At 46.4% G+C, this 27,485-nt stretch overlaps 1 protein-coding gene across 1 annotated transcript; it reads left to right on the top strand.

The window, feature by feature from the left end:
* The first annotated feature begins 1,024 nt into the window (after positions 1 to 1,024).
* On the top strand, positions 1,025 to 27,182 carry nkap (NFKB activating protein). The gene is made up of 10 exons (XM_068047197.1): positions 1,025 to 1,239; positions 5,089 to 5,503; positions 8,553 to 8,633; positions 9,018 to 9,085; positions 10,511 to 10,627; positions 19,972 to 20,008; positions 21,712 to 21,821; positions 22,340 to 22,418; positions 23,433 to 23,582; positions 25,683 to 27,182. Exons 2-10 carry the CDS (start codon positions 5,139 to 5,141, stop codon positions 25,855 to 25,857), a joined length of 1,182 nt encoding a protein of 393 aa, XP_067903298.1. The 5' UTR covers positions 1,025 to 1,239; positions 5,089 to 5,138; the 3' UTR covers positions 25,858 to 27,182.
* Positions 27,183 to 27,485: the final 303 nt, after the last annotated feature.

Below are 27,485 nucleotides of genomic sequence, written 5' to 3'. Positions count from 1 at the left end.
GAAGAAATGAGACACGCATAAAGAAGGTTTCCGCTGGATTTCACATGAAGTAATGCTGATGAAGTGGAAGCAGCAGAAAAGATTTCCCTTTCAATATCACATCACATGTTAACCTCAGAAGCTAATTCTGAATAATTCAGACTTCAGCAATATTAACAATCCCATTTTGACACTCATGTTGGACACTGCCCAAATTGACACCATGGTGAAGTTATGCAAATTAATCTGTTATTGGACATAGCAACAGTGCCGTTGCCTCTTAATTGCATGTCAAAATGAGAGTCTAATCCAGAGATAAGCTCCCCTACAGTAGTACTGGTTATACTACCAGATCAGGGATCTCATCTGGACCACTGTAAGCAGGTACAACAAGTAATTAGGAAAGCTAATAGAATGTTATCATTTATTGCGAGGGGAATTGAATACAAAAGTAGGGAGGTTATGCTTCAGCTATACAGGGCATTGGTGAGACCACATCTGGAGTACTATGTACAGTATTGGTCTCCTTATTTAAGGATGTAAATGCATTGGAAGAAGTTCAGAGGAGGTTTACTAGACTAATATCTGGAATGGGCAGGTTGCCTTATGAGGAGATGTTGGACAGATTAGGTTTGTATCCGCTGGAGTTTAGAAGAGTAAAAGGCGATTTGATTGAAACATATATGATTCTGAGGGGTCTTGACAGGGTGGATGTGGAAAGGATGTTTCCTCATGTGGGAGAATATGGAACTAGGTCCGAAATGCACTTTATTGGGTGACCATTGAAAGGATGTACATAGGCAAAAGGGAGAAAACAGTTCTGAACCTGAGGAGAGATGGTCAGCTCGCCTCTAGTTGAGGCTTTGCTTTATTTCTCTCGGTTAGCAAAGCTTCTGCCTCTTCCATTCCTACAGCCATTAGCACGTGGACACCACCCAGCCGCCGCCAGGGCTAAGAAACGCTCTGCGCATGCGTTTGACTGACACGCGCACAAAAACACGTCAAGACGCCGGAGGGGGCGGGGCCAATGGGAAGCCTGGGTAATATCCGGGTATCGTGTTGTTGACCCTGTCGCTTCCCAATTGCTTCCTGTGTGACTGTCGTTAGCTGTTGAGATCTTGGAAGCTTTTTTTCTTTTTTAAAGTTTTGAATAATGTTCCTGTAAAATCAAACAACGCTTTTGGCAAAAAAAAAACCCAAAAGGAATGTCGCAGTGACGGGAATTAAAGTGTATTTTCAATATTTGAAGCTGTTGACAGTGTAAGTGGCGGACGCGCAGCTTCGGTTCAAAGTCTCCCGGGCAACCTCACTGAGACCGTCCGGCCCCCAAATCCACCCCTCCAGTACCCTACACCTAACACCTCTACCATCCTATCCCCCTACCCCCAACAGCTCTTCAACCCCCCCCCCCCCCCCCCCCAATGTTTGACCCACTACCCCAGCCCTTCCCCCAATCCCACTAGCCCTGCTCCGATTCCCCAGTGGCGCAGTAGTTAGCACCGCAGCCTCACAGCTCCAGCGACCCGGGTTCAATTCTGGGTACTGTCTGCGTGGGTTTTCTCCGGGTGCTCCGGTTTCCTCCCACATGCCAAAAGACTTGCAGGTTGGTAGGTAAATTGGCCATTACAAATTGCCCCTAGTATAGGTAGGTGGTAGGGAAATATATGGACAGGTGGGGATGTGGTAGTGAACATGGGATTAGTGTAGGATTAGTATAAATGGGTGGTTGATGGTCGGCACAGACTCGGTGGGCCGAAGGGCCTGTTTCAGTGCTGTATCTCTAAACTAAAAACTAAACTAAAACCCTCTATCACCCAGCCACCAGTACGGCTGTAGGTTCAAGCCCATATAACCACCCAAGAGGGCAGACAGGGCCTCATTTAAAGTCTCATCCAAAAGATAGTGCAGAAAAAAATCCCATGAGACCATTTGAAGAACAGCAGGGGTTCATTAAAAATCGCTAAAACTTTATCCGGTAACACTCACATTGCTGTTGTGTGGAACCTTGCTGTACACAAATTGGTTGCCATGTTTCCCTATATTACAACAGTACAAAAATACTTCATTGGCAGGGTAGCACTTTGGGATGATCTGAGGTCATGAAAGGTGTTAGAAAAATGCAAGTCCTTTCTTTCCTTATAGATGCTATTGAATATGTATTTTGATCATTATACAGCACACTAGTGTAGAAACTAGGTCTGGCAACAAGGAAAATTGTGAAGCTTTGAAATTGTGCAGTATACTTTGTTAATACTGTTCTAAATTGATGAGTCTGGTTGAGATCACAAAGGACTCAACTAGCTGACGTAGCTTTTCATAATTTAGAAAAATATACTTATTGGTAGATGTAAACTAGCACAGTCCTTAAACTCATTTAGTGTGTGTGCACTTGGTAACTCTACCATCCACTTGTGATCTTGACACATGCAATCAACAGAAATGCAGATTCTAGCTGGTCACTAAGTGACTAAGTCTTACAAATCAGGAAAGTTCCAGGTTTGACCCACAATCTGTGCCAAGTTAACTGATCTCAGCTGAGATGAGCTGCACCTAACAGGAAACCAATCTGCATTTATATAGTGCCTTTCATGGCATCCCAAACATTTTGCAGCCAATGAAATCCTTTGAAATGTAGTCACTGTTGTTATGGAGGAAGCACGGCAGCCAATTTGCGAACAGCCAGGTCCCACAAACAGATAATGACCAGATGATCTGTTTTAGTAATGTTGATTGAAGGATAAATATTGGCCAGGACAGCAGGAAAACTCCCCTGGTCTTCTCCAAAATAATGTAATGGGATCTTTTACACTTGCCTGAGTTTCATGTCTAAGCCGAAAAACGCCACCTCCAACAATGCAGCACTCCCTCAGTACTGTACTGGGGTGTCAGCCTCGAGTGGGACTGAAACCCACAATCTTCTGACACAGGCAATAGTGCTACCAGTAAGCAACAGCTAATACCATTGCCTCAGTTTATGTGGCTTAGATAGGAAAGTTTCCAGGCTGGAGTGGTTCTCCTTGGAACAGAGAAGGCTGAGGGGAGATCTGATTGAAATGTACAAAATTTTGAGGGGCCTGGATAGAGTGGAGGTGAAGTGCCTATTTATCTTAGCAGAGGGGTCAGTGACTAGGGAGCATAGATTTAAAGTGATTGGTAGAAAGATTAGAGGGGAGATGAGGAAAAGGTTTTTCACCCAGAGGGTTGTGGGGGGGTCTGGAACACTCTGCCTGAAAGGGTAGTTGAGGCAGAAACCCTCAACTCATTCAAAAGGAGTCTGGATGTGACCCTCATGCTGTAATCTGCAAGACTACGGACCAAATGCTGGAAGGTGGGATTAGAATGCTTTCAGGAGGGGAGAAGAATTGTGATTTTAAAACAGCAAATGGGAGGTATTGAAATAATGTTGTAACTATTTGAAAGCAAATAACATGAGACTTCTTAAAGGGAAAGTAAGTTATAAGTAGACACAATCGTTGTAATTATTCAAACAGATTTTCTTTACTTGGCCTTAGGTAAGTTTTCTAACTGTTACTATATTCAATAATTTTAATTAGGAAGATTTCTTTATGAAATCTGATAAGCATTATTTCTGCCAGGCAGTCTGGAGCAGATGCATTTGGGGGATTTCAGGCCAGTAGGACCCTGAAGTGCAGTCATTCTAAGGAGTACATTAGGTAGGAACATGGAGGGAGACAAACAATCATTTCTACAAGACTGGCAACAAGAGATCCCTTTTCTGCGAAATGTACTTGGTGAATGGGTTTCTTTAACAGGTACAAAAGCAAAATTCTGCAGATGCTGGAAAATGAAAGAAAAACAGAAAATGCTGGAAATACTCAGCAGGTCAGGCAGCATCTGTGGAAAGAGAAACAGAGTTAATGTTTCAGGTTGCTGACTTCATCTAAACTGGGAGAAATTAGAAATATATTCAGTTTTGAGCAAGTGAAAGGGCAGACGGGAGGAAGAAGAACAAAAGGGAAGGTCTGTGATAGGGTGGAGGGCAGGAGACATTAAATAACAAAAGGTTTCTTCATACAAAACCAAGTAAAGAAACAGAAGATGCAGCTGGATGAGGTGTAAATGGCAGGTTTGCAGTTGTCCAATACACAAAGTAAAGAGATTAAGAAAGAACTCATGGTTGGGGGGGGGGAAGCAAATAAAAAACAAACCAGCAAGAAAAAAAATGAGAACAGAGGTTATGATCTAAAATTATTGAACTCAGTGTTGAGTCCAGAAGGCTCACCGGAAGCTTGAGGAACAGCGGCTCATCTTTCGACTGAGCACTTTACAGCCGTCAGGACTCAACATAAGGTTCAATAATTTTAGATCGTAACCCCTGCCCCCTTTTTTTGTTCCCCCCCCCCCACTTCTCCATCACAGCCCCCCCCATTTCCTTCTTAATCACTTTGTGTTCAGACGGCTGCTCCCCTGCCATTTACACCTTATCCAGATGCATCTTTTGTTTCTTTGCTTGGCTTTGTACCATGAAACCTTTTGTCATTTAATCTTCCCTGCCCTCCAACCCATCACAGACCTTCCCTTTAGTTTTTCTTCCCCCGCCCCTCCCCCTTTTCACTTGCTGAAAACCTATTACATTTCTAACCTTTGCCAGTTCTGATGAATGGTCATTGACCTGAAATGTTAGCTCTTATGTTTCTCTCTCCACAGATGCTGCCTGACCTGCCAAGTATTTCCAGCATTTTCTGTTTTTCCTTTAATAGATGTCAGCCATGCAAGCCACTCCTCATCAACTGCTCAAAATGGATGTTTGCAGGACCTCTGTAAATGAAAATTATTTGAGTTAGCAGAGGCACCATCACTTTGAATTGTTACACCTGTATTCTTTTAAATGAACCTAAATGATTGTATATAATAGTCTATATAAAGTTTTTCTGAGTTATGCCAGTAAATACAATACAGGTAAAATAAATTTATAATGTATTTTTGCCTTGTCAATGGTTGTAACAATGTAAAGTAACACATTTGTAAGTAATAGTTTATTACCTAAGAATTTAAGTCAGAAGAAAAAAACATCCTAAATTAGGTACTTCAATGGTAAGAGAACATTTTAAGTTAATTACACAATTCTTGTAACGTTTTATTTTGCAGCTGATATTGGAAAATAAATGAGCAACACTCTTTGAACCTGAGGATAAACAATGCCTCCAGTGCGTCGCTCAAGGAGTGGCAGTCCAGACCCGTCAGTCAGCCCTAAGAGAAGACGACATAGCAGCAGCAATGACAGCAGAACTGAGAGTCCTCCAGCAAAATGTAACAGACATCACTCGGAACACCGTAAATCTCCATCAGTCGACAAAAAGCTAAGAAGATCCCGATCTAAGTCGAGAGAAAGGTCCAGCATACATAAATATCAAAATGGTGTACACCAGAGCCGTTCTAGGTCAAGATCAAGAGATCAAAATTCACGTTCGCACCATGGGCACTACAACAAGCTACATATGGAACATTATGGAAAAGAGCAAGAAGATCTACTCCGACAGAGACACAATGCTTTTATTGCCAGGTCTGGTCCTAACAAGTTCAATATGTTTAATGCCCCAATGTGTAGAATTTTTTAGAAAACACTTCACTGAACCGTCCCCAAATCCAAAAGATAACCCACAGGGCACTCTAACTCTTCGTCTTGACTTCTAGAGGTGTGGACCAGATTTAACTTCCAAGATTCCACTGTAGTTGTATTCCTTAGTTATTTTGTATCCCAGGTACCTCAACTGTAGCTGCATCCTGATACTTTTTCAATTTATTTGCAAGTTTATCTGCAACTTCAGGGTAGCCCAAAGGCTACACTATTAAGATTCCATGAGTTCTGACTGTGTTAGTATCTGGGATTCGAATCTCTAGCTCCAAAGCAACAGTGTGGTTCTCTTGTAGGCTTTTGACTCCAGTACTGCAGATTATGCTTGTTTATTTACTGGGCATAAACACCAATTTTCATGTCAGTGGAGGACTTTTTAAAACATCTTCTATAAAACAATGCTTCGAGTAAGTCATTTACTTTAGAAGCTAACCTCAACTCTTTCCCACATTTTTGAAATTAAAATGTAATCAGTGAACCCCAACAGCAGAAATGAGAGAACTTATATATTGTATCAATTTAATTTATTTTGCTGAATAGTCAGTGTCTACTGATTAATCTGAATCTTAAATCCATTCTTCCATTTGTAGCCAGTTCTGCTGATTTTTGTTGCTTTTATTTCTCTGGTTCTCGAGCATGCTGTTTCTGTTTTGTGTATGGTCAGCATTCTGTCCTCTCTTGCAGTCCTGCTTTTCTTCTTTGTAAACTCTCTCCTGCTGGCTATCACAAAAATTGTAACAGGTGTTCTCTTAGCCTCATAGCTTGACTGTCTGTAGTCTTTCTCATTACCAGCTTTGAACTGAGTGCTGGACATAGCTGGGTAAAATGAAACAGCTTAAAATGCACAACACATTTATTAGAGATGTGGAGGGGTACATCTGATACGGTGTACTTATGAGCATGTATAGTTGAAGATGTTGCAATACTTTCTCTGACTACTCAATTCATTGGCACAAAACATATCTTCTAATTTAAAACAAAAACCAAGAAAAGCAGACAAAACTTGACAAGTCATGCACAGTATCTCTGGATAGAAATGACAAGTTAACATTACACATGTTCCAGTTTTGATGAAAGGTTATGCCTGAAATCTTACTTTGTCACTTCTTTGCACAGATGCTGTGCCGGGCTTGATTTTCTTTAGTTTAGTTTAGAGATACAGCACTGAAACAGGCCCTTCGGCCCACCGAGTCTGTGCCGACCATCAACCACCCATTTATACTAATCCTACACTAATTCCATATTCCTACCACATCCCCACCTGTCCCTATATTTCCCTACCACCTACCTATACTAGGGGCAATTTATAATGGCCAATTAACCTATCAACCAGCAAGTCTTTGGCATGTGGGAGGAAACCGGAGCACCCGGAGGAAACCCACGCAGACACAGGGAGAACTTGCAAACTCCACACAGGCAGTACCCAGAACTGAACCCGGGTCGCTGGAGCTGCGAGGCTGCGGTGCTAACCACTGCGCCGCCTGGTTTTCTGGTTTTGTTTCAGATTTCTAGCATCTGCAGTTTTTTTTATACATCTTTAATTTTACTTTTTGTAACTTTGATTATGATAAAAAGCAGGCCACATATAGAATTTAACTTAATTTTAATGTTAAAAGAACTGGAATGAATGAAACAAATAATTTCATATTTCAAGCCATTCATAATTTGCATTGTGATTATGAATGAAAACAGATGATCATACATGGTAGAGACTGAACTATCTTCAATCAAGACCAGCAAAGTGGCTTCTGATTGGGTGATGCCTTTTGACTGCTGGACTCTAGTTTTAGGTCAGGTGTTTTCTTGCGCAAGTCATTGGAACTTGAATCCTTTTTTTCATTTTGTAACTAGTTGGCAGTTGTGGGGGGTGGGGGGCAATGGTGCGGGCAGGGGTAGTGCTGGTGGTCTTTTACCTAAATGTTTTATTCTTTATTCTGGATATTTTGGCAACCCTGGCCATTCCTAGTTGTACTGAGAAGGTGGTGGTGGGCCTTCCCCTTAAGCTATTAAAGTCTGTGTTGATGATGCTTCTATAATGGTACTAGGTAAGGAATTCCAGTGACAATGGTAGAATGATATTGCACATCCAGGTCGGGATGTTGTGTCACTTAGTGTTGATGGTAGTCCCTTGACATTGCAGCTTTTGTCCTTCTTGGTGGTGGTAGAGGGTGCTATGGAAGTAACCTTGATGAGTTGCTGCAGCTCATCCCCAGTGTCATACATTCTGCAGCCATGGTGGTGGGGGCTGTGGATACTCAGTACAGTGGCAGAGGCACCGATCAAGTGAGTTGCTCTGTCTTGGATGGTGTCTCAAGTGTTATGGCTGCACTGATTCATGTGAGTGGTGAGTACTCCACCACAATCCTAACTTCAGCCTTTGAGATGATAGAAAAGCTTTCCGGTGTCAGGAGGCAAGTACCCAGCTCCTGCCCTGCTCTTGTAGCAATGGTGTTGATATGACTGGTCCAGTTAAGAAGGGCTGCAACTTTTGACGGAATTGTGTTGGATGAGGTGGACCAGTTGAAGTCGGACACATTGCTTTCCTGGCAGTTTAATTATCCAGCAGGAGTAGGGCAGTGGGTGCAAGGAAACGTGGCCATATTTTGTGGCATAATCAAGTTTCCGCTGTAATTAATTTTAGTTCACCTTAGCTTGGCCAAATCATTCAGTGTTCCTACATCCGATTATCATCTTAGTGTGGACATTGGGCGAGAACAGAATTAGGCTTCATTGTGATGCTCCCAAAGTGGAATAGCCTATTGACATTCTATCATATGACTAATGGCCAGAGATGAGATATTGAGAGACCTAGTGCCTTCATGTGAGGGAAGAAAATTGGAGGGGGGAGGGGAAAGAGAATAACTTTTTTTTTAAAGTGATTGCAAGTCTTCAGTTGAATAGATTGTTTCTAAGAAATGTTGAAATGATAATTCAGTCCATTAACAAATAGTGACCATTATATATGTGTTTCTTGCAGGCGTCTAAAGGAAAGAGAGCGAATTGGAGAACTTGGAGCACCTGAAGTGTGGGGCTTATCTCCAAAGGTCCCAGAACCAGAGTAAGTGCTTTTGCCACTATCACTGGTTTAAATTGCAATTGCTCTTTACAATTTGTAGATCAACTAGTTAATATTTATCATTTCAGTTTGTGGGTTATGTTTAAATATTTGGGTCTTCTTGAAACCTGACCGGAAGACAAGGAGCAGTTATTGGTTCAGAAGTAATAAAATGATTCCAAAAAAATTGCTTGAAATAAATATAGCCAGGATAGCTATATATAGCTGCACGCCACATGCACTTTATTTCTGCATTTAAATTTTTAAGGGGTAAACTACTTGAAAATTCCCATTAATTTATGATTAGGTTTGAGTGCATTTGCGTTAACAGATAACAAAAAATAGATTTCTCTTAGAACAAAGTGTAATTTTACTTTCTTGTTTTAGTTCTGATGAGCATACTCCGGTTGAGGGTGAGCAAGCCAAGAGCAGCAGTTCTGATTCCAGTGCAGAAGGTAACTTTTTATACATAACTGCATTTTAAGGAAAGCTCTAGTGGGCCCTCATGGTGGATACAAGAAATTGACAGATAATTGAGAAATGTGCATTTTGCATTGGAAACAGATTGAACTGTTCGTAAACCACCCAGCTGGCAGAGTGCCGCTAACAGGGAAAATTTCAAAAAGCTCGAGCCGAAATCACAACGTTTAAGTTGGATTCTTAATGAAAGATTCCAGCTTCTTATAATGTTTATCAAGTGCATCATATCTATTTTTTATTTTAATAGTTAATTGTTGTTGTCCTTTGCATACTAACCCAATGGTAGCAAGCATTTGATGTAAGAGACCATTTCACCTGTTCAACTCTGTAAACACTGGAACCATTTTTAAATGAGCGGGTGATCCGCTTTAACATCAGTGGTCAATCAGAGTTATGATTCCTGCTGGTGTCTCTACTTCCACCAGTCACCATTCCCCAGATGAACCGTTCCCAGGCTTTAGAGTGCCATTATGTGACTATACAGGTCTGTTCATACCTGAAGTGGGCTTTGTATTTTTGTTTCTTCATACTTATTTAGAAGTACTTCATGGACAGTCTATCAGAAGTCCAAATGTGTTGCATGGGGAATTGGGAACACACTTTTTGTGACGTAGTGTTGTACCCAAGTGTCCTAAACACACTTTTGACACTGAAAATGTCTTCATGTGACTGAATTAATTAAAATGAGCCAGGCATGAACTTGATAAATTTTACAACATTAAAGTTGGAGTCAATTTTTTTTTAAAAGAAGACCAATCTAAACAAGAGCTTGGAACTCCAGATTTTATTGATTGCTTTGGTTTGGAATTTAATTCTTAGTTTAATTTGTAATGTTGGTTTCTGTCACTGTTTTCTAAATATCAATACAAACTGGTTTTGTCATAATCTTGTTTCGTTTTGCATCAACCCACCCAAAAAGGGTTGACTGTTTGCTGGGATACAGTTCTTTGGGCACAAGGCACCTTTCAGTACTTAGCCCAAGTGATCACTATTTGTGTGTGAGCCTTGACGGTGAATGTCAGCTAATTGATCACAGAGCAACAAAGCCTAGCTAAACCTGATCTTGTCCTCCTCTAATAACCACACAAGTACACTTTCAGTAGGATAACAATCGCTGCCCAAATTAGCCAAACTGAGGCTTCTACGACCGGTGACTGGAATCAATTAACAGCAGACTCGTAATCAAACCTCTGACCTCCTTCGTCTATTTGGCTCAGCTGCTCGCTGAATTCAATCCATTGGGACATCAGGGAATCTGACGCAGAACCATTTTACCAATCGGTAATATAGTTTCTTTGGTGGGGTTCGGTGTTTGTTCAACAAAGCAACGCCATCATTCAGCACAAGTAAATAGAGTGTGTACAATGTAATATCTCATGATTTCAAATGTTTATATGTAGAGGAAAAAAGGAAGAAAAAGAAAAAAAGGAAGAAGAATAAAAAGAAAAAAAGGAAGAAAAATCATAAGCGTTCAGAAGAAAGTGAATCAGAGTCTAACAGTGAAAGTGACTTAAATGGTAAGATGTTACCACTGAAAGGAATAAAATATCCTATGCTGTATCATCTAAGGATTTGGGAACAACTTCTCTCTTAGTTTTCTTTGGAAACCCTTTATAACAGTGACCACTTTAAAGGTAAGTTATTGGATCTACAAGGGAGTCAAGGGTTATGGGGAGCTGGCAGGAAAGTGGAGGTAAGGCCACCATCAGATCAGCCATGATCTTAGTGAATGGCGGAGCAGGCTTGAGGGGTCAAATGGCCTACTCCTGCTCCTACTTTTGATGATCTTATGATCTAGACCAGGGTTGTCCAACCTTTTCTCGTGGGTTGGAGGAGCACATTACAATTTTTGTCTTACATGGGGGCCGGTGAGAGAATTTTGTAAAGATAAAGGCATTAAAATTTATCTTACTTTTAATCAAAACACAACAAAGGTGCATTTTTGTGAAGAAGCTTTAAATGAGAAGACTAATTTATTGACTTACGTTGCGGTCACTATGTTGGACACTGATTTAGTGAGATACCTGGCATTATTTTGCTTGCGCAAGTAGTCAGTGTTTGCCTGCACACTTCTTGTAGTGCTGCAGAGTATTCTGGATCGTGCCATTCTGTCAGGAGTGATCTTAATCACTCTCTCTCCCTCTCTCTCTGACCCCCTCTCTCCAACCCTCTCTCTCCCTCTGACCCCCTTTCCCACTCTCTCTCTCTCTCTCTCTGTCCCGCTTTCCCTCTCTCTCTCTGTCCCTCTTTCCCCCCCCCTCTCTCTGCCCTCCTTTCCCTCTCTCTTTCTCTCTGTCCCCCTTTCCCTCTCTCTGTCCCCTTTTGCCCCCTCCCCCTCCCCCTCTGTCCCCTTTTCCTCTCTCTGTGTGCCCCTTTTATCCTCTTTCTCTCTCTGTCCCCCTGCGCTCTCTCTCTGTCTGTCCCCCTTCTCTCTCTCTCTCTCTCTCTCTCTTTGTCTCACCCTTCTCTCTCTCTGTCCCCCCTTCTCTCTCTCTGTCCCCCCTTCTCTCTCTCTGTCCCCCCTTCTCTCTCTCTGTCCCCCCTTCTCTCTCTCTGTCCCCCCTTCTCTCTCTCTGTCCCCCCTTCTCTCTCTCTGTCCCCCCTTCTCTCTCTCTGTCCCCCCTTCTCTCTCTCTGTCCCCCCTTCTCTCTCTCTGTCCCCCCTTCTCTCTCTCTGTCCCCCCTTCTCTCTCTCTGTCCCCCCTTCTCTCTCTCTGTCCCCCCTTCTCTCTCTCTGTCCCCCCTTCTCTCTCTCTGTCCCCCCTTCTCTCTCTCTGTCCCCCCTTCTCTCTCTCTGTCCCCCCTTCTCTCTCTCTGTCCCCCCTTCTCTCTCTCTGTCCCCCCTTCTCTCTCTCTGTCCCCCCTTCTCTCTCTCTGTCCCCCCTTCTCTCTCTCTGTCCCCCTTCTCTCTCTCTGTCCCCCTTCTCTCTCTCTGTCCCCCTTCTCTCTCTCTGTCCCCCCTTCTCTCTCTCTGTCCCCCCTTCTCTCTCTCTGTCCCCCCTTCTCTCTCTCTGTCCCCCCTTCTCTCTCTCTGTCCCTCCCTTCTCTCTCTCTGTCCCTCCCTTCTCTCTCTCTGTCCCTCCCTTCTCTCTCTCTGTCCCTCCCTTCTCTCTCTCTGTCCCCCCCTTCTCTCTCTCTGTCCCCCCCTTCTCTCTCTCTGTCCCCCCTTCTCTCTCTCTGTCCCCCCCTTCTCTCTCTCTGTCCCCCCCTTCTCTCTCTCTGTCCCCCCCTTCTCTCTCTCTGTCCCCCCCTTCTCTCTCTCTGTCCCCCCCTTCTCTCTCTCTGTCCCCCCCTTCTCTCTCTCTGTCCCCCCTTCTCTCTCTCTGTCCCCCCCTTCTCTCTCTCTGTCCCCCCCTTCTCTCTCTCTGTCCCCCCCTTCTCTCTCTCTGTCCCCCCCCTTCTCTCTCTCTGTCCCCCCCCTTCTCTCTCTCTGTCCCCCCCCTTCTCTCTCTCTGTCCCCCCCCTTCTCTCTCTCTGTCCCCCCCTTCTCTCTCTCTGTCCCCCCCTTCTCTCTCTCTGTCCCCCCCTTCTCTCTCTCTGTCCCCCCCTTCTCTCTCTCTGTCCCCCCCTTCTCTCTCTCTGTCCCCCCCTTCTCTCTCTCTGTCCCCCCCTTCTCTCTCTCTGTCCCCCCCTTCTCTCTCTCTGTCCCCCCCTTCTCTCTCTCTGTCCCCCCCTTCTCTCTCTCTGTCCCCCCCTTCTCTCTCTCTGTCCCCCCCTTCTCTCTCTCTGTCCCCCCCCTTCTCTCTCTCTGTCCCCCCCTTCTCTCTCTCTGTCCCCCCCTTCTCTCTCTCTGTCCCCCCCTTCTCTCTCTCTGTCCCCCCCTTCTCTCTCTCTGTCCCCCCCTTCTCTCTCTCTGTCCCCCCCTTCTCTCTCTCTGTCCCCCCCCTTCTCTCTCTCTGTCCCCCCCTTCTCTCTCTCTGTCCCCCCCTTCTCTCTCTCTGTCCCCCCCTTCTCTCTCTCTGTCCCCCCCTTCTCTCTCTCTGTCCCCCCCTTCTCTCTCTCTGTCCCCCCCTTCTCTCTCTCTGTCCCCCCCTTCTCTCTCTCTGTCCCCCCCTTCTCTCTCTCTGTCCCCCCCTTCTCTCTCTCTGTCCCCCCCTTCTCTCTCTCTGTCCCCCCCTTCTCTCTCTCTGTCCCCCCCTTCTCTCTCTCTGTCCCCCCCTTCTCTCTCTCTGTCCCCCCCTTCTCTCTCTCTGTCCCCCCCTTCTCTCTCTCTGTCCCCCCCTTCTCTCTCTCTGTCCCCCCCTTCTCTCTCTCTGTCCCCCCCTTCTCTCTCTCTGTCCCCCCCTTCTCTCTCTCTGTCCCCCTTCGTTCTGTCCGCCCTTCTCTCTCTTCTGTCCGCCCTTCTCTCTCTCTCTGTCCGCCCTTCTCTCTCTCTCTGTCCGCCCTTCTCTCTCTCTCTGTCCGCCCTTCTCTCTCTCTCTGTCCGCCCTTCTCTCTCTCTCTGTCCGCCCTTCTCTCTCTCTCTGTCCGCCCTTCTCTCTCTCTCTGTCCGCCCTTCTCTCTCTCTCTGTCCGCCCTTCTCTCTCTCTCTGTCCGCCCTTCTCTCTCTCTCTGTCCGCCCTTCTCTCTCTCTCTGTCCGCCCTTCTCTCTCTCTCTGTCCGCCCTTCTCTCTCTCTCTGTCCGCCCTTCTCTCTCTCTCTCTGTCCGCCCTTCTCTCTCTCTCTGTCCGCCCTTCTCTCTCTCTCTGTCCGCCCTTCTCTCTCTCTCTGTCCGCCCTTCTCTCTCTCTCTGTCCGCCCTTCTCTCTCTCTCTGTCCGCCCTTCTCTCTCTCTCTGTCCGCCCTTCTCTCTCTCTCTGTCCGCCCTTCTCTCTCTCTCTGTCCGCCCTTCTCTCTCTCTCTGTCCGCCCTTCTCTCTCTCTCTGTCCGCCCTTCCTCTCTCTCTGTCCGCCCTTCTCTCTCTCTCTGTCCGCCCTTCTCTCTCTCTCTGTCCGCCCTTCTCTCTCTCTCTGTCCGCCCTTCTCTCTCTCTCTGTCCGCCCTTCTCTCTCTCTCTGTCCGCCCTTCTCTCTCTCTCTGTCCGCCCTTCTCTCTCTCTCTGTCCGCCCTTCTCTCTCTCTCTCTGTCCGCCCTTCTCTCTCTCTCTGTCCGCCCTTCTCTCTCTCTCTGTCGCCCTTCTCTCTCTCTCTGTCCGCCCTTCTCTCTCTCTGTCCGCCCTTCTCTCTCTCTCTGTCTCCGCCCTTCTCTCTCTCTGTCTCGCCCTTCTCTCTCTCTCTGTCCGCCCTTCTCTCTCTCTCTGTCCGCCCTTCTCTCTCTCTGTCTCGCCCTTCTCTCTCTCTGTCTCTGCCCTTCTCTCTCTCTGTCTCTGCCCTTCTCTCTCTCTGTCCTGCCCTTCTCTCTCTCTGTCTCTGCCCTTCTCTCTCTCTGTCTCTGCCCTTCTCTCTCTCTGTCTCTGCCCTTCTCTCTCTCTGTCTCTGCCCTTCTCTCTCTCTGTCTCTGCCCTTCTCTCTCTCTGTCTCTGCCCTTCTCTCTCTCTGTCTCTGCCCTTCTCTCTCTCTGTCTCTGCCCTTCTCTCTCTCTGTCTCTGCCCTTCTCTCTCTCTGTCTCTGCCCTTCTCTCTCTCTGTCTCTGCCCTTCTCTCTCTCTGTCTCTGCCCTTCTCTCTCTCTGTCTCTGCCCTTCTCTCTCTCTGTCTCTGCCCTTCTCTCTCTCTGTCTCTGCCCTTCTCTCTCTCTGTCTCTGCCCTTCTCTCTCTCTGTCTCTGCCCTTCTCTCTCTCTGTCTCTGCCCTTCTCTCTCTCTGTCTCTGCCCTTCTCTCTCTCTGTCTCTGCCCTTCTCTCTCTCTGTCTCTGCCCTTCTCTCTCTCTGTCTCTGCCCTTCTCTCTCTCTGTCTCTGCCCTTCTCTCTCTCTGTCTCTGCCCTTCTCTCTCTCTGTCTCTGCCCTTCTCTCTCTCTGTCTCTGCCCTTCTCTCTCTCTGTCTCTGCCCTTCGCTCTCTCTGTCTCTGCCCTTCTCTCTCTCTGTCTCTGCCCTTCGCTCTCTCTGTCTCTGCCCTTCGCTCTCTCTGTCTCTGCCCTTCGCTCTCTCTGTCTCTGCCCTTCGCTCTCTCTGTCTCTGCCCTTCGCTCTCTCTGTCTCTGCCCTTCGCTCTCTCTGTCTCTGCCCTTCGCTCTCTCTGTCTCTGCCCTTCGCTCTCTCTGTCTCTGCCCTTCGCTCTCTCTGTCTCTGCCCTTCGCTCTCTCTGTCTCTGCCCTTCGCTCTCTCTGTCTCTGCCCTTCGCTCTCTCTGTCTCTGCCCTTCGCTCTCTCTGTCTCTGCCCTTCGCTCTCTCTGTCTCTGCCCTTCGCTCTCTCTGTCTCTGCCCTTCGCTCTCTCTGTCTCTGCCCTTCGCTCCTCTGTCTCTGCCCTTCGCTCCCGTCTCTGCCCTTCGCTCTCTCTCTCTGCCCTTCGCTCCCTCTTCTGCCCTTCGCTCTCCCTCTCTGCCTTCGCTCCCTCTCTGCCCTTCGCTCTCCTTCTCTGCCCTTCGCTCCCTCTCTGCCCTTCGCTCCCTCTCTGCCCTTCGCTCCCTCTCTGCCCTTCGCTCCCTCTCTGCCCTTCGCTCCCTCTCTGCCCTTCGCTCCCTCTCTGCCCTTCGCTCCCTCTCTGCCCTTCGCTCCCTCTCTGCCCTTCGCTCCCTCTCTGCCCTTCGCTCCCTCTCTGCCCTTCGCTCCCTCTCTGCCCTTCGCTCCCTCTCTGCCCTTCGCTCCCTCTCTGCCCTTCGCTCCCTCTCTGCCCTTCGCTCCCTCTCTGCCCTTCGCTCCCTCTCTGCCCTTCGCTCCCTCTCTGCCCTTCGCTCCCTCTCTGCCTTCGCTCCCTCTCTGCCCTTCGCTCCCTCTCTGCCCTTCGCTCCCTCTCTGCCCTTCGCTCCCTCTCTGCCCTTCGCTCCCTCTCTGCCCTTCGCTCCCTCTCTGCCCTTCGCTCCTCTCTGCCCTTCGCTCCCTCTCTGCCCTTCGCTCCTCTCTGCCCTTCGCTCCCTCTCTGCCCTTCGCTCCCTCTCTGCCCTTCGCTCCCTCTCTGCCCTTCGCTCCCTCTCTGCCCTTCGCTCCCTCTCTGCCCTTCGCTCCCTCTCTGCCCTTCGCTCCCTCTCTGCCCTTCGCTCCCTCTGCCCTTCGCTCCCTCTCTGCCCTTCGCTCCCTCTCTGCCCTTCGCTCCCCTCTCTGCCCTTCGCTCCCTCTCTGCCTTCGCTCCCTCTCTGCCCTTCGCTCCCTCTCTGCCCTTCGCTCCCTCTCTGCCCTTCGCTCCCTCTCTGCCCTTCGCTCCCTCTCTGCCCTTCGCTCCCTCTCTGCCCTTCGCTCCCTCTCTGCCCTTCGCTCCCTCTCTGCCCTTCGCTCCCTCTCTGCCCTTCGCTCCCTCTCTGCCCTTCGCTCCCTCTCTGCCCTTCGCTCCCTCTCTGCCCTTCGCTCCCTCTCTGCCCTTCGCTCCCTCTCTGCCCTTCGCTCCCTCTCTGCCCTTCGCTCCTCTCTGCCCTTCGCTCCCTCTCTGCCCTTCGCTCCCTCTCTGCCCTTCGCTCCCTCTCTGCCCTTCGCTCCCTCTCTGCCCTTCGCTCCCTCTCTGCCCTTCGCTCCCTCTCTGCCCTTCGCTCCCTCTCTGCCCTTCGCTCCCTCTCTGCCCTTCGCTCCCTCTCTGCCCTTCGCTCCCTCTCTGCCCTTCGCTCCCTCTCTGCCCTTCGCTCCCTCTCTGCCCTTCGCTCCCTCTCTGCCCTTCGCTCCCCTCTCTGCCCTTCGCTCCCTCTCTGCCCTTCGCTCCCTCTCTGCCCTTCGCTCCCCTCTCTGCCCTTCGCTCCCTCTCTGCCCTTCGCTCCCTCTCTGCCCTTCGCTCCCTCTCTGCCCTTCGCTCCCTCTCTGCCCTTCGCTCCCTCTCTGCCCTTCGCTCCCTCTCTGCCCTTCGCTCCCTCTCTGCCCTTCGCTCCTCTCTGCCCTTCGCTCCCTCTCTGCCCTTCGCTCCCTCTCTGCCCTTCGCTCCCTCTCTGCCCTTCGCTCCCTCTCTGCCCTTCGCTCCCTCTCTGCCCTTCGCTCCCTCTCTGCCCTTCGCTCCCTCTTGCCCTTCGCTCCCTCTCTGCCCTTCGCTCCCTCTCTGCCCTTCGCTCCCTCTCTGCCCTTCGCTCCCTCTCTGCCCTTCGCTCCCTCTCTGCCCTTCGCTCCCTCTCTGCCCTTCGCTCCCTCTCTGCCCTTCGCTCCCTCTCTGCCCTTCGCTCCCTCTCTGCCCTTCGCTCCCTCTCTGCCCTTCGCTCCCTCTCTGCCTTCGCTCCCTCTCTGCCCTTCGCTCCCTCTCTGCCCTTCGCTCCCTCTCTGCCCTTCGCTCCCTCTCTGCCCTTCGCTCCCTCTCTGCCCTTCGCTCCCTCTCTGCCCTTCGCTCCCTCTCTGCCCTTCGCTCCCTCTCTGCCCTTCGCTCCCTCTCTCTGCCCTTCGCTCCCTCTCTGCCCTTCGCTCCCTCTCCGCCCTTCGCTCCCTCTCCGCCCTTCGCTCCCTCTCCGCCCTTCGCTCCCTCTCCGCCCTTCGCTCCCTCTCCGCCCTTCGCTCCCTCTCCGCCTTCGCTCCCTCTCCGCCCTTCGCTCCCTCTCCGCCCTTCGCTCTCTCTCTCTCTCTCTCCCTCTCTCCGCCCTTCTCTCTCTCTCTCTCTCTCTCCCTCTCTCCGCCCTTCTCTCTCTCTCTCTCTCTCTCCCTCTCTCCGCCCTTCTCTCTCTCTCTCTCTCTCTCCCTCTCTCCGCCCTTCTCTCTCTCTCTCTCTCTCGCCCCTTCTCTCTCTCTCTCTCTCTCTCCGCCCTTCTCTCTCTCTCTCTCTCTCTCCGCCCTTCTCTCTCTCTCTCTCTCTCCGCCCTTCTCTCTCTCTCTCTCTCCGCCTCTCTCTCTCTCTCTCCGCCCTTCTCTCTCTCTCTCTCTCTCTCCGCCCTTCTCTCTCTCTCTCTCTCTCTCCGCCCTTCTCTCTCTCTCTCTCTCTCTCCGCCCTTCTCTCTCTCTCTCTCTGCCTCTCTCTCTCTCTCTGCCTCTCTCTCTCTCTCCGCCCTTCTCTCTCTCTCTCTCCGCCCTTCACTCTCTCCCTGCCCGCCTTCACTCTCTCCCTGCCCGCCCTTCACTCTCTCCCTGCCCGCCCTTCACTCTCTCCCTGCCCGCCCTTCACTCTCTCCCTGCCCGCCCTTCACTCTCTCCCTGCCCGCCCTTCTCTCTCTCCCTGCCCGCCCTTCTCTCTCTCCCTGCCCGCCCTTCTCTCTCTCCCTGCCCGCCCTTCTCTCTCTCCCTGCCCGCCCTTCTCTCTCTCCCTGCCCGCCCTTCTCTCTCTCCCTGCCCGCCCTTCTCTCTCTCCCTGCCCGCCCTTCTCTCTCTCCCTGCCCGCCCTTCTCTCTCTCCCTGCCCGCCCTTCTCTCTCTCCCTGCCCGCCCTTCTCTCTCTCCCTGCCCGCCCTTCTCTCTCTCCTGCCGCCCTTCTCTCTCTCCCTGCCCGCCCTTCTCTCTCTCCCTGCCCGCCCTTCTCTCTCTCCCTGCCCGCCCTTCTCTCTCTCCCTGCCCGCCCTTCTCTCTCTCCCTGCCCGCCCTCTCTCCCTGCCCGCCCTCTCTCCCTCTCTCCCTGCCCGCCCTTCTCTCTCTCTCCGTTCCCCCCGTTATCTCTCTCTATGTCCCCCCCGTTTTCTCTCTCTCTCTCTCTGTCCCCCCCCCGTTCTCTCTCTCTCTCTGTCCCCCCCGATCTCTCTCTCTCTCTCTGTCCCCCCCGATCTCTCTCTCTCTCTCTGTCCCCCCCGATCTCTCTCTCTCTCTGTCCCCCGCCCCCGTTCTCTCTCTCTCTCCCCCCGGTTCTCTCTCTCTCTCTCTCTGTCCCCCCCGTTCTCTCTCTCTCTCTCTCTCTCTCCCTCCCCCCCCTCCGCTCCCCCCCCATCCCGTCCGCTCTCTCTCTTTGCCCCCCCCCCCCCCGTTCACTCCTCTTTCTCTGTCCCCCCCCCCCCGTTTGCTCTCTCTCTGTCCCCCCGCCCCCGTTTGCTCTCTCTCTGTCCCCTCCACGTTCGCTCTCTCTCTGTCTCCCCCCCCCCCCCCCACCGTTCGCTCTCTCTCTGTTCCGCCCCCCCCCCCGCACGTTCGCTCTCTCTCTGTCTCCCCCCCCCCCCCCATTCGCTCTCTCTCTGTCTCTCTTCTTCCCCCCCCCCCCCCCCCCGCAACCGTTCGATCTCTCTCTGTCTTCCCCCCCCACCCCGTTCGCGCTCTCTCTGTCTCCCCCCCACCCCGTTCGCTCTCTCTCTGTCTCCCCCCTACCCCGTTTCGCTCTCCCTCTGCCCCCCTCTCCCCCCCCCCCCCCCCCCCCCCCCGTTCGCGCTCTCGGAGCATGATTGAAGGGCCGAATGGCCTACCCTATTTCTTATGTTCCTGATCTTATATGAAGCACTTTGCAACAGCCTGGGGATTTGATCAGGTGCTATATAAGAATTAGTTTTTCTGTTTTAACAATGCGTATAAAGATTTAATTGAGTACACAGCAGACTTTTATATAAATTAAAATCGATGTATAATTTGCACAAGATGATCAAGAATGCAATGGAAAATTAGGTTGGGAATAAAATGCTGCAAAAAGTTGGCATCAAAAAGCTGTTTTTACTAGGTAGATTTAATCTCCCTTTTCATGTCGCAATGATGACCAAAGTTGTACAGTCCTGTCTTTTTAAATGCTAGCTGGGTATTAAGCAGCTCAGCAATTTCTTTACTGACCTAAGCAATGTGTTATTTAACTTTAAAGTGTTCACCTTGTTGGATGAAAATAGAACTGTCTTTATTTATTCTGTTGCAATGGATGATGTGAGTTGTCATTTCAAGACTTTAGGCCCTATGTCTGTATCTTGTCATTTCTTAACTTTTATGAGTAATTGTACTAATTTTGTACTGAATTTAGTTCTAATTTATATTTTTTTAGATCAAGGCAAAAAGAAAAAGAAGAAATCCCATAAAAAGTAACACATTTATTTTGTATTTGAATCTAGCTTTTATCAGCTTCACCTAATGCAAGTTAACCTGTTTGACATTTACTTTACTGTTGATTTATAATACTAACTGCATCTGCTGTTGCACAGTCTGAAGTAAAATAACATGTCTCAGCTTTAAAAATTGTTGAAGTAGGAAGCTCTGAAAATCAGTTTACATATTCGAGTGAGAAATTCATATTAATATGTAGACTGGAACAAATTTTGTAAACCTTGGAAAATCCCAGAAGCAGATTTTTGGGGTGATCAACAAATTGAGAATTTCTTTGAATGAGAGTCATCACTTTTACAACTGGTTTCATTAAAAGATGGTAAAATGACCAGCAAAAGTGGACTAATCAGCAGTGCAAGTGGCTTGATACAGCTACCTTATTTCCGAAAAGCTTTTCCATTGATCTTAGTTGCAAGTTGGAAATAAATACCTTCCCTAAGTTTAGTAAATAAATGTTACAGCACTATCGTGTAATTTGACTTATATATCCATATCAAAAATGTGAATCCTTTTTTATATTTCTCCTTCCTCCGATACATTTTTAACATTTTTTCCCCTCCTTTTTCTTATGTTTCCCTGTGTCATGCACTATTTCCCAACCAGTACCTCACCAACCGCTAGGCCACCTTTCAATTCTATTTGTGGGGAGTGAAAGTGGCAGATGTTTTCTCCCCTCTCTTCACGTAGCCTGGCAGAGATTCATGAGAATCCGCCCACATCATACTACTCAATTGAATCATCATTTTACTTATTACATTTCTTAAGCGTTTTCTTAGTGATCATTTTTGGATCAATTACTTGGAAAAGTACTGTATCCAAGAAAAAGAACTATCTCTGTGCCTGGGAATGAAAAAGCTTAACGAAATGAGTGAGAATTGGAATCAACAGTTTTGGTATTCTCAGCTGTCTTACATTGGTCTTCAACCCTTATCTCCCATAGCAACTGGCGGCCGCACTAAAATATACCTGGAATTTTTTTGGGCCACCAGCCAAGAAGGTCTTTTTTTTTTCACTCAATCCTCCTGGCTCAGCAGTCCTTCTGGAGCCAGTAACTGCCCTGTTCCAATGGTGTGCAATGTGCACTGGCGGTGACAACACTACTTTATACATGAGCATAGTCTAAATGTCACCGCCAAATTTCACATACACAGAACAGCAGCCTCACCTGCTGCAGCCAGTTTACAGGAAGTAGAGCTGCACATTCGAAAGATAAAGTAGTGTGGTTAGGGCTGCAATATAAATGTACATGATTAACTCTTGGGCTCAGATGTATGTTTAAATTCATCTGCCCTTAACTGTTTTTACAGTTTCTGATTGGCATCATTTCAGGGAATGATAGATGGAACTAGACTCTATTTATATCAAATCGTGAAATGGCATTCATGATTGGTGAGATGAATCCCACTGCTTGGTCTATTGACTGGCAGGAAGGATAGCCAATGTGTGTAAAGGTGAAAGCAATACTGCAAATTCAGTAGTTTAATATTACCTTTCACTGGATTTATCCAGTACCAGTAATAAAAAAATAAATTCTTGTAACCAAACTGTAGATACAGGTTACATTATGCATCCTATCTCTACCCTGTGCATCACCCTCCACCCCAACATCTTTTAATTTGAACAATTATGATTGGGGTGAGACAGCAAAATAGTATTTAAAACTCTGGGTTTAATTTAACAGGAAGAAGCCAAAGAAAGCGAAAAAGAACAAAAAGAAGGTATCTGAATCCAGCAGTGGAGAGTCTGAGGAAGAAAATGCAAATAATGATGCTATCTGGGTAGAAAAAACCTGTAAGTTTTTAGTTAGAAGAGACCTGTACAATCAAAGTCTAACAATATAGTAAAAACAAAATAGTGCGGATGCTGGAAATCTGAAATGAAGATAAAGTGCTGGAAATACTCAGCAGGTCTGGCAGCATCTATGGTGAGGGAAGCAGAGTTAACATTTCAGGTCAGTGACCCTTTATCTGATGAAAAGTCACAGATGAAAAGTTAACTCTGCCTCTCTCTTCACAGATGCTGCCAGACCTGCTGAGTATTTCCAGCACTTTGTTTTTATTTCAAAGTCTTATCAATGTTCCTTTAGTTAATTGTCATTTTCATTTTGTCTTGAATGATAATCCATGGTGCCTTTTCTATTTTGTACTAGTAAACATCTTTCTAGATATGCAGAACTTTAAAAAGTAGACAGTCTGTCCCAAGCTTGGCCTGCTCATGTTCAACGTGCAGTTTAATTAATAGCTTCCTCATGGCTAAAAAGAGCTCGCCTTCATCATAAAATTGATTATAAATATATTTTCTTTGTGAAGGTGCACAAGATGGAAAGGTTATGGTCGGACCCGAGGCTCCAATGCAACAGTCTGCTCAAGATGATGACAAACCTTTGAAGTGAGTGACCTTTTCTTGTTTTGAGTAAATTGAAGCAAATTCTCAGCTCAAATGATGAATGATTAGCTTTTCAAATTCAGACAGTAATGAATGGATCATTTATTAAAGTCGAGCTTAAAAGACTGACTGTGTGCCCCTTTGTGTCAAATTTGTCTTCATTCCCACTTTGGAAATGGGCTACCAGGGCTGAACCTTGGATACCCTTTTATCTGCTTAACCTATAGTATTGTACGTGAAAAACACCATTTTATGGACTGGTATGTAAATTTAAAAATAAGAGTATTTGTTTAGTCTGTTGGCTCTTTGAATTTAAATACTATGATATGATAGATTTCATTTTAAACCGAGCAGGAACATCTGCCATTCTCATCCCCTCCTTGCGGAAGCACCAAGCCGCATGTAATGCTTTCTTTTAACCTAAGTGGTTTAAATGGCCTACTCCTGTTCCTATAGTCCTAACCATCAGGAGAGATCAGATAACTCCACACAGAGCAGAGATCTAACTTGAGACCTTCCAATTCTGAATAGTTCAGCAGCATACCATGTAACACTTAGAGCTATTAGAAAGCAACATTCAAGACATAAATTGAACCCCAGTTGATAGTTAACCATTTGAGATTCACTTTCACAAAGTGTTGCCCAAATCCCCTGATTAGACAACTGATAAATCAATTTTACTTCTCCAATATCTGAGATTGATAGAGTTTCATTAGGCAAGGGTATTGAGGGTTACAGAACCAAAGTGGGTAGATGGAGTTAAGATATAGATCAGCCATTGAGTGCCATAACAGGCACAAGGGACTGAATGGCCTACTCCTGTTCCTATTCCTCTGTATTTAATAGATACATATGCTGTTCATGTGTGTATGAAATCTTTCTGCAATCTTATAGTTTTTAAGATGTGTATGAAAAGCTGAGAAATTTCCAGGTGAAAGTGATTGTGTGGCATATTTTATGTCTATTTTGCCAAGTTTTGCTGTATTGCTCATATACTTAACAGTCTCTGTCTTCTAGTTATGGCCACGCTCTGCTTCCTGGTGAAGGTGCTGCCATGGCTGAGTATGTGAAAGCTGGGAAGCGTATTCCACGAAGAGGTGAAATCGGCTTGACGAGCGATCAGATTGCTGCTTTTGAACACTCTGGCTATGTAATGAGTGGTAGCAGGTAAGATTAAGCTCCCTCCGAATAGTTGAGGACAATGTTTTAAATCTATAAATATGTTGCAGGGAGGGGGAAAGAATGATGTCCGATGCACAGATACAACCAAGCTTTGCATTTTCAGTGGTAAAACAAGAATAAAACTGTTCAGGTATAGTATACCCGGAAACATGAAATTTGTGTGAAAATAGGCATTTTTTAAGACTTGATTTGGTGTACAAATCAGCAAAACAATAGTCAAATCACTGTTTATTTTTCCTTTCCCCCCAGTGTTTATCAGAGCTCTTGCAAGCTTTGGTTAAAATAAGCTATATATTTACACACCATCCATTAAATGTCAGCAGAACTACAGATGTGGCGGCAGCTGGTGGAATTTAAATTCTATTAATAAAAATCTGGAATTGAAAGCTAGTTTCAGTAATGGTGCCATGAAACTATCATTGATTGTTGTAAAAACCCATCTGGTTCACTAATGTCCTTTAGGGAAGGAAATCTACTGTTCTTACCTGGTCTGGCCTACATGTGACTGCAGACACACAGCAATGTGGTTGACTCTTAACTGCCCTCTGAAATGACCAAGCAAGCCATTCAGTTGTCAAGGGCAATTAAGGATGGGCAACAAATGCTGGCTTTGCCAGCGACGCCCACATCCCATGAAAGAATGTTTAAAAATAAAATATGAATGCAGACTATGTACAAAGTTGTAAGCTGTGAGGAGGATGCAGAGGGGCTGCTAAAGTATTTAGGCAAAAGTGGGCAAGAACATGGCAGATGGAATAATAGGTGGAGAAATATAAAGTTATCCACGTTGGTAGGAAAAATAGAAAAGCAGAATATTTGTTAAATGGTGAGAAACTGGGAAATGTTGGTATTCAGAGGGATCTGAGTGTCCTTATACATGAATCACAAAGTTAGCATGTACAGCAAGCAATTAGGAAAGCAAATGGTATGTTAGTCGTTATTACAAAGGGATGGTAGTATAAGAGCAAAGAAGTCTTACTGCATTTGTTTAGGGCCTTGGTGAGACCACATCTGAAGGACTGTGCACAGTTTTGGCCTCCTTACCTAAAGAAGGATATACTTGCGTTGAAGGGAGTGCAACATAGGTTCACTAGACTGATTCCTCAGATGAGAGGATTGTCCGATGAGGAAAGGTTGAATAGACTTGGTCTATATTCTCTAGCATTTAGAAGAATGAGAGATGATCTCATTATAACACACAAAATTCTTAGGGGTTTGACAGGGTAGATGCTGGGAGCATGTTTTCTGTGGCTGGGGAGTCTAGGACTAGGGGTCAGTCTCAGAAAAAGGAGTTGGCCACTTAGGACTGAGATGAGAAGTTTCTTCACTCAAAAGGTCATGATCCTCTGGAATTCTCTACCAGAGAACTGTAGGTGCTCAGTTGTTGAGTATATTCAAGTCAGAGATTGACAGATTTTTGGATATTAAGGGAATCGAGGGATATGGTGATAATGCAGGAAGGTGTAGCTAAATTAGATGATCAGCCATGATCTCATTGAATATTGGACCAGGCTTGAGGGGCTGAATGGCTCCCATTTCAAATGTTGGCGTGACCTCCTTTGAAAATGCACATCTTTACTCTTGTAGCTGATAGCTTCGATGGAAGATTTGAGTAGAGAAATACTGCCATATTGTGCAATGTTTTAGCACCTTGCATTCTAAAGTCTTGAGCTTGTGTTGTGCCTCCTGTTCAAAAACATTGGGTGTTTGATGTGTTCTAAAATAGATTCAATTAAAACAAAAACTTGCAGAGCACATGGTATGCTGAATTGTAAAAAAAATTGCCACAAAATTATTGGTTAACCTGTAAAAACCTGTGCAACAAACTCAATTGTTTAAAACATCAGGTGAAAGATGGAAGCATAAAAATAAACATCAACCAGAGAGTGGAGATTTGAAAATATAAGAAAATTACAACACCTCAAAAACTTGGAGGCATCTTTTTAATTTACTACATTGCTTTAAAAGTGCGCAGAGATATAGTTGGATTCTTCAGTGTTGCAATTTTTTTTTCCATGAATGATCCTGATGATGTCATTTGTACTTAACTTCTCATTTGTGAGTTTCAATATTTTTTGTGTCCAGACATCGGCGTATGGAGGCTGTGCGTCTCCGTAAAGAGAACCAGATTTACAGTGCGGATGAGAAGAGAGCTTTAGCTTCGTTTAACAAGGAGGAGCGACTAAAGAGAGAGAACAAGATCCTGTCTGGCTTCAGGGAGATGGTGCACAGAAAGACTAAAGGAAAGGAGGAAAAATAGAGATTTGTTCTTTTTTAATAGTCTATAGTATTGTGTTTAAAAACTGAAAATGGTTAAATGCATAGCAGGTCAACCAGCATCTGAAAGAGAAGAGATTGTTTCAGGTGGGTGATAGCAATGTTAATATATTTCCTTTCAGAAGTTAAATGATCTGTGTATTTCTGCCTTTTTCTGTTTTTTATCTCCATTTCCGGCATTTATAATTTTTCTTTTTAAAAGCTCAGCCCTGAATGTTATAAATTCATTCTGTTTTTGTTAGTGGTTGGTTGAAATTAAATGTTAACATTGTATACTTTAATTTCCTATTGCCTTTCTAAAATTTTATAAAATAACTTCAGTTCAATGCTAACATGCTGTAAAATTATGATAAAATTATTAATATATCTTGTGGTGTGACAGATTACTTTTCCTTTGTATTACATTCAAATCAATTGGTCAATGGAAAGGAGAATGCATCCCACATGCCCTGAATCTACCAGTAAACAGATCAAACAACTCAAATAACCTCCAAAGGAATGTTCAATATATTCCACTCTGACTGGTGCTGATGTAAATTGTGATCTGAGATCTCATGAAGTGGCAAGGTTAACTCTGGATTCGCTGAAAGTTAGCACAAAAGCAGACAAGCTCAGGACTGTGAAGATTGATGTGGCTATGCTACAGCTGTTACTGGGTAAACTTTTGATGTACGGAGATGGTGTTTAATGTTTGGAAAACACAAGTGAATTGTTCAGGGCTCCCATCTATCTGGTTAAAGATCTAAGCATCAGCTAACATTCCGAAGAAGGGTCACTGACCCGAAACGTTAACTCTGCTTCTCTTTCCACAGATGCTGCCAGACCTGCTGAGTGAATCCAGCATTTCTTGTTTTTGTTTAACATTCATACATGGCTTCCCCAAATATTGAGCTAATAGCCCATATTTTGCTGTGAAAATTATGTTGAAGTTGTCGGCATTCACTGTCATTACTCCGCTGAAACTGACAGCAACCTCGGGAGTCTGCACACGTTCAGAATAATGCCGAAATCCCAAAGTTGCTGTCAGTGAGTCTACACCCCTCCAGAGGGTGCACTGTTGAGGTCCTCCCCAGTGTACAATCCCAAATCAATCACTGAATTGATAAAAACTTCCACGTTTATGTTGTTGGTCTCGCTGTAAAAACCTTGAAAAAGTTGCACCTTGTTGAATGGGTTGGAACTGGGTGTTAAATGGCATACTAACTTCATAAGTATTGATAAACACCCTCACTAGCCCTGAAAAGCTAATTTTATACTTGTGGATGTCAGATTTCTCCACTATAATAAAATTCCACATTTTTAAAATTTCGTAAAGTTTGTTTAGCTTCTATCAATCCAAAGATGATAAAATCATTTATTTTGCTATCTGAAATTTGAAATTAAAAGTGAATAAAGTGCTTTTAACTTCCTGGTTTGCTGTCTGAATACTTTAATGTGATTGGCTGCTGATCCTAATTGCTGACATCACTGCTGCTGCACACCTGGAGATCACTGGATCATTGCAGGCAGCTTTCTTTGAGGTCAACGGCAAGCACCATTGCTTCACCACTGAATGCAAAGTTCAGCCCAATGATCTTATGAAGTGTACTGGTGATGCCTAGTTGATAGGCA

Source organism: Heterodontus francisci, chromosome 15 (assembly GCF_036365525.1).
Source record: "Heterodontus francisci isolate sHetFra1 chromosome 15, sHetFra1.hap1, whole genome shotgun sequence".
Taxonomy (NCBI): domain Eukaryota; kingdom Metazoa; phylum Chordata; class Chondrichthyes; order Heterodontiformes; family Heterodontidae; genus Heterodontus; species Heterodontus francisci.
The sequence above is the reverse complement of the archived record's forward strand: the minus strand, read 5'-3'. Positions and strand labels throughout refer to the sequence as shown.